This window comes from Meles meles, chromosome 6 (assembly GCF_922984935.1).
Source record: "Meles meles chromosome 6, mMelMel3.1 paternal haplotype, whole genome shotgun sequence".
Classification (NCBI taxonomy): Eukaryota; Metazoa; Chordata; class Mammalia; order Carnivora; family Mustelidae; genus Meles; species Meles meles.
In genome coordinates, this window is record NC_060071.1 from 18,504,928 (window position 1) to 18,521,307 (window position 16,380).

The 16,380-nt window shown below is 47.6% G+C and overlaps 1 protein-coding gene across 2 annotated transcripts in view; it reads right to left on the reverse strand.

The window, feature by feature from the left end:
* The window catches only part of ADAMTS17 (ADAM metallopeptidase with thrombospondin type 1 motif 17), a 346,546-nt gene that overhangs the window by 95,213 nt on the left and 234,953 nt on the right, over positions 1 to 16,380 (reverse strand). For both annotated transcript variants that reach the window (XM_046010435.1, XM_046010434.1), the window contains exon 15: positions 6,759 to 6,879. In XM_046010435.1, coding sequence (XP_045866391.1) covers positions 6,759 to 6,879 — 121 coding nt within the window. The remainder of the gene's footprint in view (positions 1 to 6,758; positions 6,880 to 16,380) is intronic.

Consider the following 16,380-nt stretch of genomic DNA (forward strand, 5'->3'; position numbering starts at 1 on the left):
CTGTCTTTTCTCCTCTTTCAACTATGCTGGGGGCAGAGCAGATGAGTAATAAAAAGCTCGGGGCAGATGTAAAATCACGTGAGGCTCATCCTCAGGTGACCACCGAGTAATAGGGCAGGGGAGTCACTGCCATGAATGGGTTCTGGTAACCTCTCTAAGATTTGCAGAGAACTAATGAAAGAAAAATCCTGAAAGAAAAGGCGGGTGTTCAGTCCAGAGACCAAGGAAATCACCTCTACTTCACTCTCCTTTTACCCCTCTTCGGACCCACAGCTCAAAGCCCATGCTGAGGCTGGTATAGAAAGTCGCCAGCAATGGCAGGAGGCCCATCACCAAGTCCCAAAGCACCCGGTCATCCCTCATACCAGATGGCCCCTCAGGCCGATGCCAGGTACCACATGTTGACTGGGCATGGAAAATAATGAAAGGGGATGGACACTAAGAATTCACAAGATAAAGTCACAATTTAGGCAGGGTAGGCAAGACTTTATCTTTGGAATGATTTTCCATTCTAGTCTCTGCCATCAAGCAGGAGCCATCCAGTTAGAGGGACATGATTTGGTTTCATGAAGAAGCCATAGTTAACATTCAATGCCTTTTCCATCCTTCTAGGAGAACATACTGTTTTTGCTGTTGGGACAAGTAGTCAAAAGGAACGTCAATGCGATGTTGACTTGAAACCTATCTCAAGTCTTCTGAATAGTTACTATCATCAGGCTATGAACACATTCCCCTAAAAAATACTCTTCGTCTGAATCCCCCAAGTGCACCTGCCTTTAGATGATGCGGACACACTTTCCCCTTGTTTTTTTAGGAAGAAAACCATTGCGCTGGTAAGGTACTGTGATGGAAAGCAGGTGAAACTCTGGCTGTGTAGCCTGGGACTCTTTCACAAGGTTGTATTGAACATGTAAACAAAACAAAACAAAAAAAACCCAAAAGTGTGTGTGTGTTTGTTTGTTTTGGGGGGGTAACTGTCTTATAAAATGCTTGGAGAAGTTTTTGTATAAGTTAATAGTCCCCCTCCCCTTTTTTTTTTTTACAGAAAGTTGTTTATGAGACTACTACTATGTTTATGTCTACCCCTAGGGATTGTTTTGGGTCTCACTGGAAAGACCTCATTGTTTGGGAAGGCTGTGGGGCCAGACTCATACCCTTGTTCAGTTCCCAGAATGTGAGATCGGTGTAGGTGGGCCAAAACAAGGCTGTGACCTTATCTCTAGTACAAAGACCAGGAGGATGTGATCCCCTGCCCTTTGGGAAGTCCAAGGCTGTGATACAGACCCTTCTCTATGGAAGATCGGACCATCTGTGGCAAATTCTCCGGCAAGTCATAGCATTTTTCTGCCCAAGAGTCAAGTGTGGCTGAGGAGAATGAAGATGTATCCCTTGGCATATTGACACAAGTTTCTATCTGGTCTCTGATCTCATAACTCTTCACCTTTCATAGCTTTAAAAATTAGTTTTATTCTATAGTTTTTCTTTTGGGCAATCAGTTGTAAACATCAATTATACAGAAATGACAAAAGGCCTTTGAATTTATCCATGGCTTCATGCATGACTCATTCCCATTGACTTGGCTCAGAAAACATTCAGGCACGGAAGTGAGGAAAGAATCCCACACCAGATGCGTCACCTCGAGTGCGGCGCATGACACATAAACATCTTACATGAGAAACACTTGGGAACAGCCTTTGCCATCACACATGTGGACACCTTCGTACAAAGATTATTCTTGACTGAGGAAAAGAAATACACGGTCATTGGTTTCTAGGCACATTTCAGGAACTGAAACTGTAGTTCTTAATCACGGTGGTGAGACGTGTCATTATTTGTCATCACGTAAATTTCCCCATGGCACTTCCATACCCCACACCCAGAGAACAGAACGTGGCATGTGACAGAGTTTTTAAAGATAAATACGTGACTTGCAGATCTATCCACACTCAAAAGGGATAGATCATGTCACCTTCCCTTTTAAGAATTCATTGTTCGAGAAGGTTCTCTCTGAGGATAAGTGCAAAGCAATTTAGAACCCATGGGTGGTTCTCCGTGGTGACTGCAGGGGCTACTAGTCACCCTTGCAGCACCGAGGAAGAGCACAAAATAAAGATAAAATAGTTACAGTCACACTTGAATGAAGTGGAGGCATCATACCAAGAACGTTTAAGCTACTAAATTAAAAAACTCAGCTGTTTCAACTCAACCAAAGCCTTGAGCATGTTCAAGCCCATCCATGAGAGACGTAATACAATAGCCATTCGAAAAGATTCTTTCCATAGTTGAGTTGCTGAGGACCTCGCTTATTCCAAAGTCCGGAGTCAATAGGCCAGGGGGTAATAAAGAGCCTACACTCAGAATGCCATAACCCCACTCACTGCTGATGACCCTTAACACAAGAAGGGGACCTCCTGGGGGCTGTGGACACTGGGGCCTGTGTGGGTCCACTCTGGAGTCTCAGCTCAAGCACTTTCGTGACCAAATCCAAGCGAGTTCAGGCAAGGGTCAGGACTTCATCTAACTGGGCAAAAATCCTGCATTTGATTACTTGTTATCTTTCTGGTGTGGCATTTCTTTCCAATATTCACCCTGAAGGGTGATAAGACATTCCTCCTTCTCCCAGTCTTTGTAGATGCCGGGAGATGAAAGTCACCTTCCTATCTGAACTGACAGGATGAGTGAATCTGCCCCTGTTCCCTGATCCAGGGGGCTTTATACCCTTTCAAAGTTTTGTGTTTTTTTTTTAACTTTTCAGCCGGATATGTTCTTCTTCCAGTGGCACTATTAGTTCATTTCTACCTATCCTTTAAGGCTCAGGGACCACCCTCACCTTTCAGCAGGCCTGGGCTAGGGGCCCCACTAGAATTTGAGGCCCCACAGCAGCCCCCACTGAGCTGCCTCGCCTCACACGTGGACTCAAGCTGCTTGCCTGGGGGTACCCTCCCTCCGTGGTGACAGACTCGGTGGCTGTTAACTTTTATTTCTGCACATTTCATGCTTAAAATCTAGTAGTGTCGCATTAATATTTATGGGGTGACTGTTTGTCAGTATCTTTGCATAAGTACATTCCAGAATGTTGGGTTTGCATTTGATGAAACGCTATTAAACAGTGATTCATTCATGTGTGAGTGAGCCTCGGGAAGAAGAATCCACACTGATAGGAGCTTCTGCTCACAGAATCCAATGGTGAAGATTTGGAAGTAACTGGCTTCAGACTTTAAAACAAAGATGTGACATTTGGCCAACTGCTTGGAAGGACAGAAATTTCCAGGTGGGAGAAGCTGAACTGTGCTTATCTTTCTTGGAAGGTTTGTTAATGATGAGGGAGCAGAAGGCTAGCTGAGGAGGAAACATAAGCTGACACCTGCAACTTCCCCTCAACCGCACACTCCTGGGTGGGATCTGTGGGATATTCTTCCAGGAATCTCCCAACTAAATGTTAATACCTTGCTAGAAGGGAAGACAACCTGAACTTGACAATGGCAAGGACTCTGGTATCTTATAGGTTAGCCGTCTTTAGCATATGAAAGTCCTTTTGAAATCTTCCTTTCCCTTAGCTCCTCCAGCTCCTGAGTATCTAATCAGACACTCAAGACCCCGGTGTGGCGGCTTTTTCTGCCCATGGGTCCTGTCCACGTGCTTTAATAAAACCACCATTTTGCAACAAAAATGTCTCAAAAATTCTTTCTTGGTCATCAGCTCTGGACCTCACCCCACTGAACCTCACCTATACTCCAAAACCACATCTCTAAGACTTCTGTGCCCCAGAAGCTGGAAGGAAGCATAACACCACAAGCCAGGGTGGGGACAGCTACCCCCAAGAGGCTTCCAATGGCAATCTGTCCCTTCAGGAGGGACTCGCTGCCTGAGCCCCAGAATCCTGACCACCCTAGGAGGAATGCTGCACATTCCTGCTCACCTTCCTCCCTTGCACAGATGGGACTCAGGTACCAGGTAGGATGGAGAAAGGGGAGAGAAAGGAAAAGAAAAATTTACTATAACTGGGAGAATGGATTTACTCCTGTTGAGATCAAAGGTTAACAAGGGGAGGGGAGGGGTAGGAAAGAGAGAACATTTTCTGCTCCATCAGGACTCTTGGAAGTGATCTGCTATGTTGCCTGCAGTGGAGGTTTTCAAAGACCCGTGGCAGAAAGGGCCTTGGTGTTCTCGTGAATTGCCCAGGGGCAAGAGTGGGTGTGTTTGTGCTCAACCCACCTTCCACAGAAGGGAGCAACTGTGGTCAGTTCAGTTGATCGGAGCTCACACATTTGACTTAAATAAAGGGTTCTAATGCTTTTTTTTTTTTTTTAAATCAAAAAGTCAAACTTGCCAACTGCAGAGGTTTTTGTTCCTCGCTCCCCTTGCTGGCACATTAGGCAAGGTCAAAGTCTCATGGCAACCTGGAGCTGGGACCCAAATAGCGGAAGTGGCCGCAGACATGTCAAAATACATAGAAATCACCAAAGCTCCAGTGCAGTGTTGTTCCAGAATTTTCTGCAGTGATGGAAACATTCTCTCTCTGGGCTGTCTGGCACAGGAGCCCCAAGCCACAGGGGATCACGGAGCAGTTGAAATGTGGCTAGTGGGACTGAGGGCTGAATTTTAAATTTAAATTTAAACTGTAATTAAAATTTGAATAGACCAAAGTGGCCTGTGGCGACTGTCCTGGATGATGCAACTTTGGAGGGTACGTTCCCCCAAACCGACTTGCTCTAGTGTTTCCTTCCTCAGTTTATCTCAGGATCCATGTGGCAGGCAGATTCTCACATATTTCCTATTGCACAGGCTGGGCACCTGTCTTTAAAATCCAGAAACCTGGCCTGAAATGTCACTTTTTTTTTGTGGGGCACCTGGGTGGCTCAGTGGGTTAAAGCCTCTGCCTTCAGCTCAGGTCATGATCCCAGGGTCCTGGGATCGAGCCCCGCATCGGGTTCTCTGCTCAGCAGGGAGCCTGCTTCCTCCTCTCTCTCTCTGCCTCTCTGCCTGCTTGTGATCTCTGTCTGTCAAATAAATAAATAAAATCTTTAAAAAAAAAAAAATTAAAATTTTGTGCTTGCACTGGCCTTTGGTTTTGCTTTTACAAGATCCTGCAAAATGCTTGTGCAATAGGTTACCGTTTCTGCAAGTTATCGAGAAGGAATGTTTCCTCTAGACCAGGTCTCCCATTCATATAGAGACTGGGGAACATACACAGAATTTTCCTTTCCGCGTCAGTCCCAGGGGCCTGTGTTCCGTTGTAAGTGCCTATTTAGCCAGAGCAATGCCATCAGGTTAAATAATGACTTTGTTGTTTATACAGTAAAACTTAAACTGGCCCTGCCCGCCCTTCTCCCAGGGGACTTACTTAAAACAAGTCCCAGAAACTAGTCTCAGGTAGCAAAGCCCAAATACAAGGGTGGGTCAGGCCAGGTGGAGGTATTCAATCAGTGGGGGAGCATACTGTCTCCTACCTACCAAGGAGCATGGGCCCCGCCCTTTGGATGCCTTTTGGATGCTCATTCTGACCAAGGTTATAGGCTAGTTCAAATATCTACTACAGGGTAAACTGTGATTCAGTTGGTCACTTATGTGTGACCTAACAGGACTGTGCAGCTTTCTCTCTGTTATAATCTCATTGGCCGCCTATGCGTGGCCAGGCCCAACCACATGGCCTTTGCCCTTAAAAGCTACTCCTTAAGGCAGAGAGTTGTCACCTCTTTGCAAGAGATGGCCCTGGCCGGTCAGTTTGATTCTCGATGCTTGGCGTGAAATAAAGATTTGCTTGACCTTCACTTTGTATCAGTCTCATTCCTTTGACCACGGACCCAACACCGAGAGGCCTGCCCATGATTTTGTTCTCTTGTGGGGTTAATACTGAACTGACAATCTTCTATCCAAAATTTCATTCAAATTGAAATAGAGGCTTTTCAGCTCAGTTCCACCCAAAAGCTATGTTGGTGATGCTGCTCTTGGTGATGGGCGAGTAGACACTCTCTAAGGCTTCCAGAAGAGTTTTCTCCCCAGATGACCTGCCTGCCTCCTGCTCCTCTCCTGTTCCTACGTATCAACCCAGATACCTCCCTGGGCACCATAAGCACTTGTTCTCTGGTACAGGCGATCAGAAACCATCTCCCACCTCTGGGCAAAGCAGCTTATAGCTGTGCAGGTGTTCAAGCAGAAAGACCCATCAGCTGAACTTTGACGGTCTTCTCCTGAGCACAGCTTTGTGGGGGGTCCTACAGGAGACTCCCCTACTTTGCATTTACAATCAGCAGTGGCAACTCAGACTTCCAGGGAGAAATGGCTTTATGAGCCATTTAGGGATTTGTGTAAACGCTGTCCTACTTTAACTGAAAGAAAACTCTGAGAAAACCTCTTCTATCTGTAGGTGAAAACAACATGGCGAGGTGTCCCATCAGAAGATGGGCTGACATGAAGCTTCAGGGGGCCTGGTTGGTCAGGCAAACTACTCGCATCTAGGAACCTCAAGATATTCTGGCTAACGTGTTTTCTTTTTGCCTCGCATCTAGGAACCTCAAGATATTCTGGCTAATGTGTTTTCTTTTTGCCACACAGATGGACCAGGTCGCCTATCACTGACGAGCCCTTATCAGTGAAGTGCAGGGAAGGCAGGTGATCTTCGGCTTTGTGCAAAGGGAATAAAATATATAAATACCGTAGGCTGTCTTGCACTTGCAGTAAGCCCTTGGGTCTCCCCCTCACCCATCCTCCCCCCTTGGAAAGGCCAGGGTCGCCTTGCCCTTGGGCTTCACACTCACCTGTGCCCCGCGAGTGGCTGAAGTCGCCCTTCACCACTCGGCATGTCTTGCCGTCCCCACTGCAGACTCCACACCGGTCTTCCTTGGCCGCGGACCCGATGATGCCATCACAGCCAATTTTCTGAATGACCAAAGGGCTGGGTTATTCTGGGTTTAAGACTCGGAGGGATTTTCAAAGAGGATCTCAGCAGCACTGACTTCTCCACTAGGCTCAGCAAGCATGGTGCCTGGGGCCCACCGTACTTTCAGAAGCCAGAGAAAATATTTTAAATTCAGAAGAGAAAAAAAAAAAAGAATAGAATCTAGCTCGTAGTCTATCTGTCTTTATATCCACATAGTTGTCATACATATTTTTAAATTATTTGTTAGAGAAGAGGGGGGTGTGAAGGCAAAAAAGTCCTCAGAAGTCCCACTGAGGCTGGAAGCCTCCCCCTCTCGAGTGCTGGCTGAGGCCGACGCCAGTTGGCCAGCCTCTGACTCCCACATACCTTCCAGGGCGGCCACAACTTCACTGGATTCACATTTCCCTTGGGGCTGCATGGGGCAACCTCTGTCTTGGTTGGAATAGCCAGCAGAACAGTCTGGAGCAACCACCCTGACTTTTCTGTTGAGGTCAGGAAGCCCAGAGCTCACTGAGACATGGCTGGGAATGAGCCCCCCCCCCCCCTCCATTTCTCTGTTAAGACCTAGCCCAAGAAGACCCCTGTCTCCCAAACCTTTCAAAAAGGCCTGGGTGCGGTCAGAGAAGAGTAGCTTGACCCTGAGTGGCTCCGGGCAGCACAGCCCAAGTCAGTTTATGAAGTGTAGGAAAAAGATATAAACTCCTGTTCTCCCTTCAAAAACAAATGCGTGGGTTTTATACTCTGCAAAACAACATACCTAGCTTTATATTATGGTGAACACAGAGTATTTAATTGTTCAGTAGTTAAATTGCTAAAACTCCCCTCTCCACTTTTGCCCCTGAAGTGAATACTTCCAGAACAAGACCGAGTTTCCTCATCACCCTGCATTAGGGATTGGTGCTTCAAGGCATAAAGGGGTCAACAGCCAGATTAACTCAGGCCAAGGTGATTTTGCTCCTTCCCACTATGCTTGGGGGGGGGGCTAGCAAGGTGCCTCTCTCCTTGTACCCATTCCTACAGCAACTTCCTCTTGGCCCCATGGCTCACAACTTAATCAGAATCCACATGCTTTGTGATGGTAGTGCTGGTTTTTTTTTTTTTTTAAAGATTTATTTATTTGCCAGCGAGCAAGCCAGTGAGCATAAGTAGGGGGAGGGGCAGAAAGAGAGACTCTCAAGCAGACTCCCTGCTGAGTGTGGAGCCTAATGAGGGGCTGGATCCCATGACCCATGAGATCACAACCTGAACAGAAACCAAGAGTGGGATGCTTCACCGACTGAGCCACCCAGGCGCCCTGCACTGGTTCTTCAACAGGAATGTGCGTCCACCTCTCCAGGAGGGCTATCAGAACAGACTGCTGGATCCTGTGCCCAGCAGGGCTGTGCATTTCTAACAAGATGCCAGGCAAGGCGGCGGCTGCTGCTGCTGCTAATCGGGCCACACCTGGAGAACCACCCCAGGATGGGATGCCCCATGAAGAGTGAATGTGTGTTCCTTCTAAGCAACACTCCCAGAGTCTCATCCTGGGATCCTTTCATTTTCTTAGGGAAGAACTGTGAGAAAATTACTGTTGCGCATCCAAAAATGGTAGCATAACTGAATATGTTTCGGAGAAGATCTGAAGATCTGCTAATTGCTGAGCAAATTGAGTCCAAAAATGACCATTAAGAAAACTGAAAAAGAGCAGCATTTGAGGGGTGGGGAGAAAGAAGAAAAGTTCAAATGTGTTCAAAGTGATAGAAAGGCAGGCCAAGGGCAAGGCTGGGGCCTTTAACCAGGCAAGGAATGAGTGCAGGCAAATGGACTTGAAAGGGCTGAGGAGATTTAGGTGAACCAGGTGGTAACTGGTTCAGACTGCAACACGTCACCAGGGCAGGACACCCAAGGGTGGCCCAGAGGTAGACCAGTTGCTGCAGGATACCTGGCACCTGGAGTACATTATAGGAGCTGCCACAGTTCAGGGTCTGGACCGCTGGCCGATTGTTCAAGCTACTCAATATAAAATGAAGTAGCCTAAGAATCCAAGGCAGCCGAGATTCAAAATTTTGCTCAACCTGCATGCTCAGCAAAGGCCCTGGAAGCAAATCCACGGAGCCCCTCGTGTGTGTGCTGCCCATCTATATTGCTCCTATGTGCTCAGAGCTCCAGCCTTTTCCCTAAACCCTGACCTCTTTCATGTCACCCTGACCTGACATGTGCCTTCCCCATATCTCAGGTGCTTTCGGCTCTAGACTTTTCCTACATGGGCTTCCTATTTTCCTTAAACCACACTCCCACTCAGCAATAGTGGGCCTCTGGCTTGGCTACCCACTCCCTGTCTGGTTCCTCAGTTGGAATTTCCTGATTAAACACTTTCTAGATGCTCTAAGTTAACACCCAACTCTGTCCAGACAGCTTCCCTCCCTAGCCCCAGTGAAGGCACCTGACAAATCTGAGGCCACACAACAAGCTGTCTGGCGGGGCCAGGAACGGTCCCTCACCTCTAGCCTCCCAATCCTGGGATGGCTGGGTTTCTCCCCTGATTATCCTCAGCCAAGGACTGGCGATCACTGGGAGAGTTTCTGGAGAGGGCTCCTGAAGGCAGCTGGGTTTGCAAGAATGTATAAATGTTCAGAATAAAGAAGCTAAAGGAACAGGAGAAACGCCACCTGGAGGGAAAGGGAACATAAAGGGACAGTCTGTGCTGGGATTTCAGAAGGCCATCTACGGTCTGGCTGGGAGATCAGGACAAGGGGCAAAGCGTGTGTTTGTAATCTGCCAGAGCAGGAATTCACCCAGAAGCAGAAAGGGCAGGCATGGGTGGTACTTCAGGAAGAAATGGGACAGGGACTCAGTGGGAGGAAGGGCCCTTGGGAGAGAGCACACACTTTCCTGGATGAGCAAACCACTTCTCCCCCAAAGTCCCCTGAAAGAAGGACCTTGGTGGGAAAGAGACAAGTGATGAGGAAAAGTCATGGCATAAGTGAGGGCTTGTGAAGCCCCTGCATGCCCAGACCAGCATGTGGTGTCTTCGTGGCTGACCCTGGCAGATGTTGTTGGCCCACACAAGCAAAGGCAGGTCTGGGGCAATTTCCTACCCCTCATGAGACTCTTGTCATGGCGCCTGGAGCACAGTATAAAGAACATGTACACGTCTGTGCAGCAGCAAAGCCCCAACCAGTACCCATTTAGACCTCACGGCATCCAAAATTGAAGTAAATGTGATGTTTGGAGTTGATTTTCTTTTTTTCTGGGATGAAGAACGAGTCAGTTGGGAGTCCAGCAAGGCCTGATGTCTGTGGGGATGGTGGGGCATGCTGGGCCTGCAGGGAACTAGCCCTTGCCTCTTTTCTGAGGGTCTGGGATGTTCACAGGCAAGTCCAGGGGGCCCCATCCTCATCAGCATCTGTTCCTTTCAAGAGGCCCAATACAGCATCGAAAGAGTGTGGGCTTAGATGTGGATCTGACACAGTGGGGGAGCCTTTCAGAAACCAGATTTTTGGTTGGTCAGATAAAATTAGTCTATGAAGATGCTATGTCCTTTCCGACAAAGTCTGGCTCTGTGTGCTCTCGATAGCCTAAAAGGAACAACTTGCCCCATCTGACCAGTAGTCAATTTCTAGGGTAGGCAGGAGATCTCCCAGGCCCAGGGACATAAAACTGCCTAGGGTGGGAGTCCTCCAATGCCAGCATGCCAGAATCACCTCGAGGGCTGGGCAGGTCACCCATTGCTGCAGTGGGGCCCATGGATTCGTCATTTCCAGTGAGTTCCCATGTGATGCTAGGGGCCCAAGACATATTGGGAGTCCACTGTCCTAGGTTTGGAGCTCAGAGATAGAAATCCTCATGGAGGTAGCCGTTGCTATCAGATACTAAGCCTTCTGTGTCCTGTGTACCTCTCCCTGTTCTCCACCCACACCCCCTTGGAAAGGCCCTAGTCATGAATTCCCACTGGTAAAGTAAGTCCTGTTGCCTCCATCTTCTGTCACCCTGAGCTAAAGCAATTCTGGGCTGAGGCATCCTGGGGGGATGTGACGGAGCCCAGCTGAGCCACAGGACAACAGAAGCTGGCTTTCCTCTACTTTCAGGAAGCAGAGCCCCCTTACAGTGGTGCTCAGGCCAAGTAAATGATCCATGGGAAGAGCCATAACAACAGAATGTCTAGTCACAAAACCATAAATGCCCTCAGCTGAGGGTCTCACAGATCACCTGGATGTTCTGTCCTTCTACTCACAAGCTGGTTACACTTCTACACCTCTCCACCAAGGAAACAGAAACTCTGACCTGGAGACTTCAACAGCCTTGCTCATAGGATTCATGTTATCTTAACGTGTTAAGTTGTCAAAGGCTGGATACAGGGGAAACTGCTCTGTTATTTTCTCCTCTCTCCCTAAGCAGCATCTTGTTTCCATTTTAAAAGTCAGCTTCTTTCACTAAGACTTCACCTCTAAGAACAAAGCTATCCTCAGACCTCACTTCAAATTGTAGCTAACGGCCTTCTGGATTAGGGCTAAATTACCCAGGCAGGTAGGCCATCAGCTTCTCTTCCCTAAATGTTATGCTCAAGGTTGTCATCACAACACATATCCTGAGGATGATTACAGACTTGGATATGAGCCTCAGTTTCCCCATTCTTAAAGCAAGAGTAGTAACCTCAACCTCAGAGGTAGAAAATGACCTCTGCTCTGGCTCACTGCCCGAGGCCCTGGTGACGGGTGGGTACTGTCAGGGCAGATGGAGACTGCCAACTTCCTTCACAGGCTAACTTCCTTCTAGGGAGTTGGGGGACAGCTACCACTGTCTGAGCAGATTGCAGCTGAATAGGTCATTGTCCACTATCCCTTTTTCTTCCATGGAAACCCTGCTCTCTCCAAAAAAGGAAGAGAGGGAAGGAGAAGGTAGGCAGGACCACATCCTTCCCCCATCCCTCTTGGTAAAATATGCACAGAGAGCCAGTGTTTAGGGGCTCACCCACAGGTGGGCTCTCCCATAATATCAAGCAGCATCCCCATGCAGCAGGTCACTGTCTGCCCTAGGGAGTTTCTCAGATCAGGTGCAAACAGGAATGCACACAGGGTCACTCTTTAAATTAATGCTTCAGGGCACTCAGGGGCTGGGGCAGCTTAGTGCACTCTGCCCACTCTGCTTGGTATTATTTTCGGCGCTGAGTGCATTTGAGGGCAGGGCACAAAAGGGATGCCAGTGTCTGAAGAGCAGTAAATCTGAGAAGCAATGGACAACAGTCACACTAACCTGCCAATAGTGGCATTTCCTCCCTTTGCCACACAGTTAATGCAAATGATATAGAATATGCTTGTAAGGGCTGGGATTTTTTTTTCCCCCCAAATGGAAGCTACAACAGCATTCAATTCAAGTCATTAGTTCTGAGTTTTTTCTGAGAGAGAGAGAGAGAGAGAGAGAGACACTGAGATGGAGAGGGACAGAGGAAGGGGAAGAGAATCTTAAGTAGGCTCCATGCTGGGCATGGAGCCCTAAACCAGGCTTGATCTCATGACCCTGAGGCCATAACCTGAGCTGAAATCAGAAGTGAGATGCTTAGCCAACTGAGCTACCTAGGTGTCCCATTTATTTATTTATTTTTTAAATTAGTTCCAAATGTTAAAGGAGTTTTGTTTTATTTTTTTTAAACAGGCTCCCACTGAGCGGGAGCCTGATGCAGGGCTTGATTCCAGGACCCTGAGATCATATCCTGAGCCAAAGGCAGATGCCCAACTGGCTGAGCCACCCAAGCACACCCCAAACGTTAAAGGAGTTTTAACAGTTGTACTTACGAAGTCTGGTATTCTAAGAGGGAAAGATGACCAAACCAAAGGAAATAGCAAACAATAAACTCTAGAATCTCCCTGGGTTTTCCTAGCGATCCCCAGCAGTTACTTTTCTGCATACTCTAGCCATTCCTGCGACCCATTACTGAGCTTTCAAACAAATTATTAAAGTTCTTGGTCAGTGTCTGCAGTGGGGAGCACTGTTCTGACAAACCAGGGTATGCGGCACCAGGGGAGGGCACTTCTAGGGCATAATCAATCAAAAGCTCAAGATAGTGGGGACCTGGTAGAGAAAAAACAAGTTCTTTCTGGTAAAGACAGACCCTGTGAAACATGCAGAAAGCCTAGAAAAGCTTTAGTGCTTAGCACTGCGGCCTGGAGCAGGGCACAGGATGAGCCAAGGACAGGGTGGCCATTTTCCCCATAAGTGAGGAATATCCATCTTTAGTGGTTTGAAATCTGGATTCTACCCCTGGAATCCCAATCCTGCTTGATGGAAGATCACCAGTGACAGACAACCTCTTGGTTACCACATCTAGTGGCCTTTTCTCCATCCTCATCTTTGACCTGGTGGTTTTTTCTCCTGAAATCCTCTGGTATCTACTTTTTCCCCATGCTCATGGTCACAGCCCAGTTTAGACCCTGATGATTCAGGACATGACCTATAGTACCTGTTTCCTCTCCTCTGCTGCCAGATTAATCTTCCCCTAAGAAGATGAGAAGGCCCACGGTGGTGGACCTCCACTTAGGAAATCAAGACACTCCGTGACCACATCACACCTGCTCATCTCTTCAGCTCACCTCCCTCCTCCTTCAAATCTACACTGAACCCAATCTCCTACCAGCCCCGTGCTGCAAGCCCTATCACCTCTCAGTCTTGCCCTAACACCCTCCTACCCTGTTTCCCGGATTCCACTCAGGCCCTACCACAGCCAATTCTCCATAACCAAGATGACTTCTCTCTGCTTCAATCCCTCCACTCCTGTCAGAATGAAATCTAGGTTCCTGTCACAACCTCCCAGGCCCTGTATGGCCCAGAGCCCGACACCCCTGCCCTCACTGCCACTCCCTCCAGCACCTGCCACTCAGCCCTCCTCTGCTTCTGGAACCCACCAGCCTTAGAGCCACCTTCTGCCAGGAGCATTCTGTTTTGCCTTCACAAAGCTGATTCCTCCACAAATGCGATCTGCTTGGAGAGACAAGCCATGCCATTCAGTCTTGCTCAGCTACAACTTCTCTCAACCTATGACACCATTTTCTTCTCCACATGGATCAGTCCTTGGAACGACCATGTTTATGAGTTTATGTGTTCCTTGTTTATACACTGCACGAGGACAGGGACCCCCTTGGTCCTGTTCACCACTGAACGTCTAACACGCAGAATGTGCTCAATAAAGCTCTGATGAATGAATAAATCAAGTTCTACCCTAAGTGCTTTCTGCTACGTCTAAATCAAATCTCACTGGCTCTCAATCATGACTTCATTCTTGGTTGTTAGGGTCTCGCATGAGTAAGTCTTATCTTCGTGACAGACTCCAACCATAGGGAGGATAGTGTCTTACAATTCTTTGTATTCTTGTCCCCCATGCCCAAACACAGCAGCCAGCATGGTGTTAAGCACATCATAGATATTCAATAAATGCATAAGAAGGATGGCCTCTTACCAAGCTGGGGTCTGGGGCAAATTGGGAGCAGGAGACTTTGATTTTCAGAATGGGTCCGCTGCCTCTCTCTTCTTGCCCTGAACCTGCCAGCAACCCCTTCCCAGTGGGGAAGTTTATTCTCTCCTATTTTGAATTGGGACTTTCTCATACAGGTTTGGATGGTCTTTAGTTTTGTTTTGTTTTGCTTTTGCTTTTGGCCAGGAGAAGAAGCATTTGCCTTCTTCAACTTCATAGCTATCTTCTTACTACAACTCTTTCTCTTCTGCTGGAGGGATGCCACTGACTTCTTGCTTTAATTTTAACTGAAGGCTTTTAGGTCAGTAACAGCACCCGGCCCAGCATTGCCTGGGCTCCTGTGTTAGCTGTACCACCCATTGCTATATTTATCTTCTTGACGGTACCTTTGTTTGGCTATACTACACATGATTTCTTCAGAACGAATGCAGGAAAACTAAAATTTCTGAGTTCTTCTGTGTCTCAGAATTACCTTATTTTGTCCCTGTGCTTGACTGATAATTTAGCTGCAGAGAATTCTACGATTATCCTAACTTTGTGCCAGGGTCAGTGTCTCTGCATTTTTCTTCATCTTTCTTATTCCTGTTACTGGTTTTTTGATCATCAAAGAGCTGATGATCTCTGGTTGACCACTTGTATTTGAGAATGAGGTAGAGAAAAGTAGACTGAGGGGACTCTGTATATGGGGATGGAGGTGTTGTGTGATAGGCTTCCATTTGGGACTGGCATGAGGGAAACTGGAGTCCACTCCCCAACTCAGGAGGGTGAGCACTGTGCCCAAGCATGGAGGTCACACACCTGCTCCAGCTGCCCTTGACCAGTTTATCACACAACTTTGAAAAGGAGGGCCCTGATACGAGGTGTGAAGGTCATTACCCAACAGCACATCAAGCTCCAAGTGCATGGCCAGCCATGGTCAACCATGTTGTCTGACTCTTTGCCTCCTCTTCAGTTGCAGCCAACACCTCATGCCTACTCTCCTTCCCAAGTCCTAGATGCCCTCAAGCATTCTGCTTTCTTTTCTGTTGTAACTGCTTGCTCCTATTCCAGCCTCTGCTGCTTTGTTCCTTCAACGGAACTTCCATTCTCTTCCACCCTCCAGAAAGACATGCCATCTTTCTTTTGTCAAAGAGTGACCTCTGCTTCTCTTCCCCATCATGGTTTGTGCATTCCTGCCTTTATCATCAGTTTAGTGGCGTCCTGTCATGGGAGAGGAGCACATGTGAGGCTCCGTCTGCCAGCTTAATCCAGAAACTGTTAAGGGAAGTTAATCAGACGGAAGGGGTGCAGGGAATGACTTCAGAGCTTTAGGCACTGCTTGTCCATAAAGGTTAAGCACCAACAGTCCTCTGCAGAGTCATGACGTGGGGAGCAGGAGCAACCAGAGGGTGTTGTTGAAATACAGGCCCAAGCACAAGATCCTGTTATATTTTCCTGCCTGCTTGTTACCCTTCTTTATACAGTGGGACTCTGAGGCCAGAGTCTTATAGTCCTCCCAAATTCCACCAGTAATTCTACTTGCTTAATGGGCCATTGTACACAAAATGGGAGGCCAATAAATGCTGGATAATGAAAACCGTCCTCTGAAATGGGCTCCAGATTCCACAATCACTGAAGTCTTAAGAGCAAGTGACCCATCCACCCACACACCCACTCCCTGGGTTTCTCCTTCAGGACATAATCAAAGGCTCTCCTTCAAGCCAGCTGCTGGGAGGACAAAGATAACCAAACAGAATCTCTCCACCAAAGAAGCTTATGGGACGTGAAGGTCTTCTTGGTTTTCATCCAGCCCAAGATACATACACAGATTAGGAGCTCAAGCAAGAGGGACCTTAAATGGAGTACGATGCCTACACGTGACTCAAGCTGGTGAGGCCTTAAAGAAAGGCCAAGTATACCTGGTCTCAGGTATATCCAGATCTGCAGTTTGACTCGCTCACTTAAGATCAGTAGCTCTGAGGCAAAGTCGCACATTAGAAACATATTAACTTGATTTCTTTGCCTCTGCAGGCCAACAGTAGGAATTACGAATGATGGAACTCCTGATTTATACAGA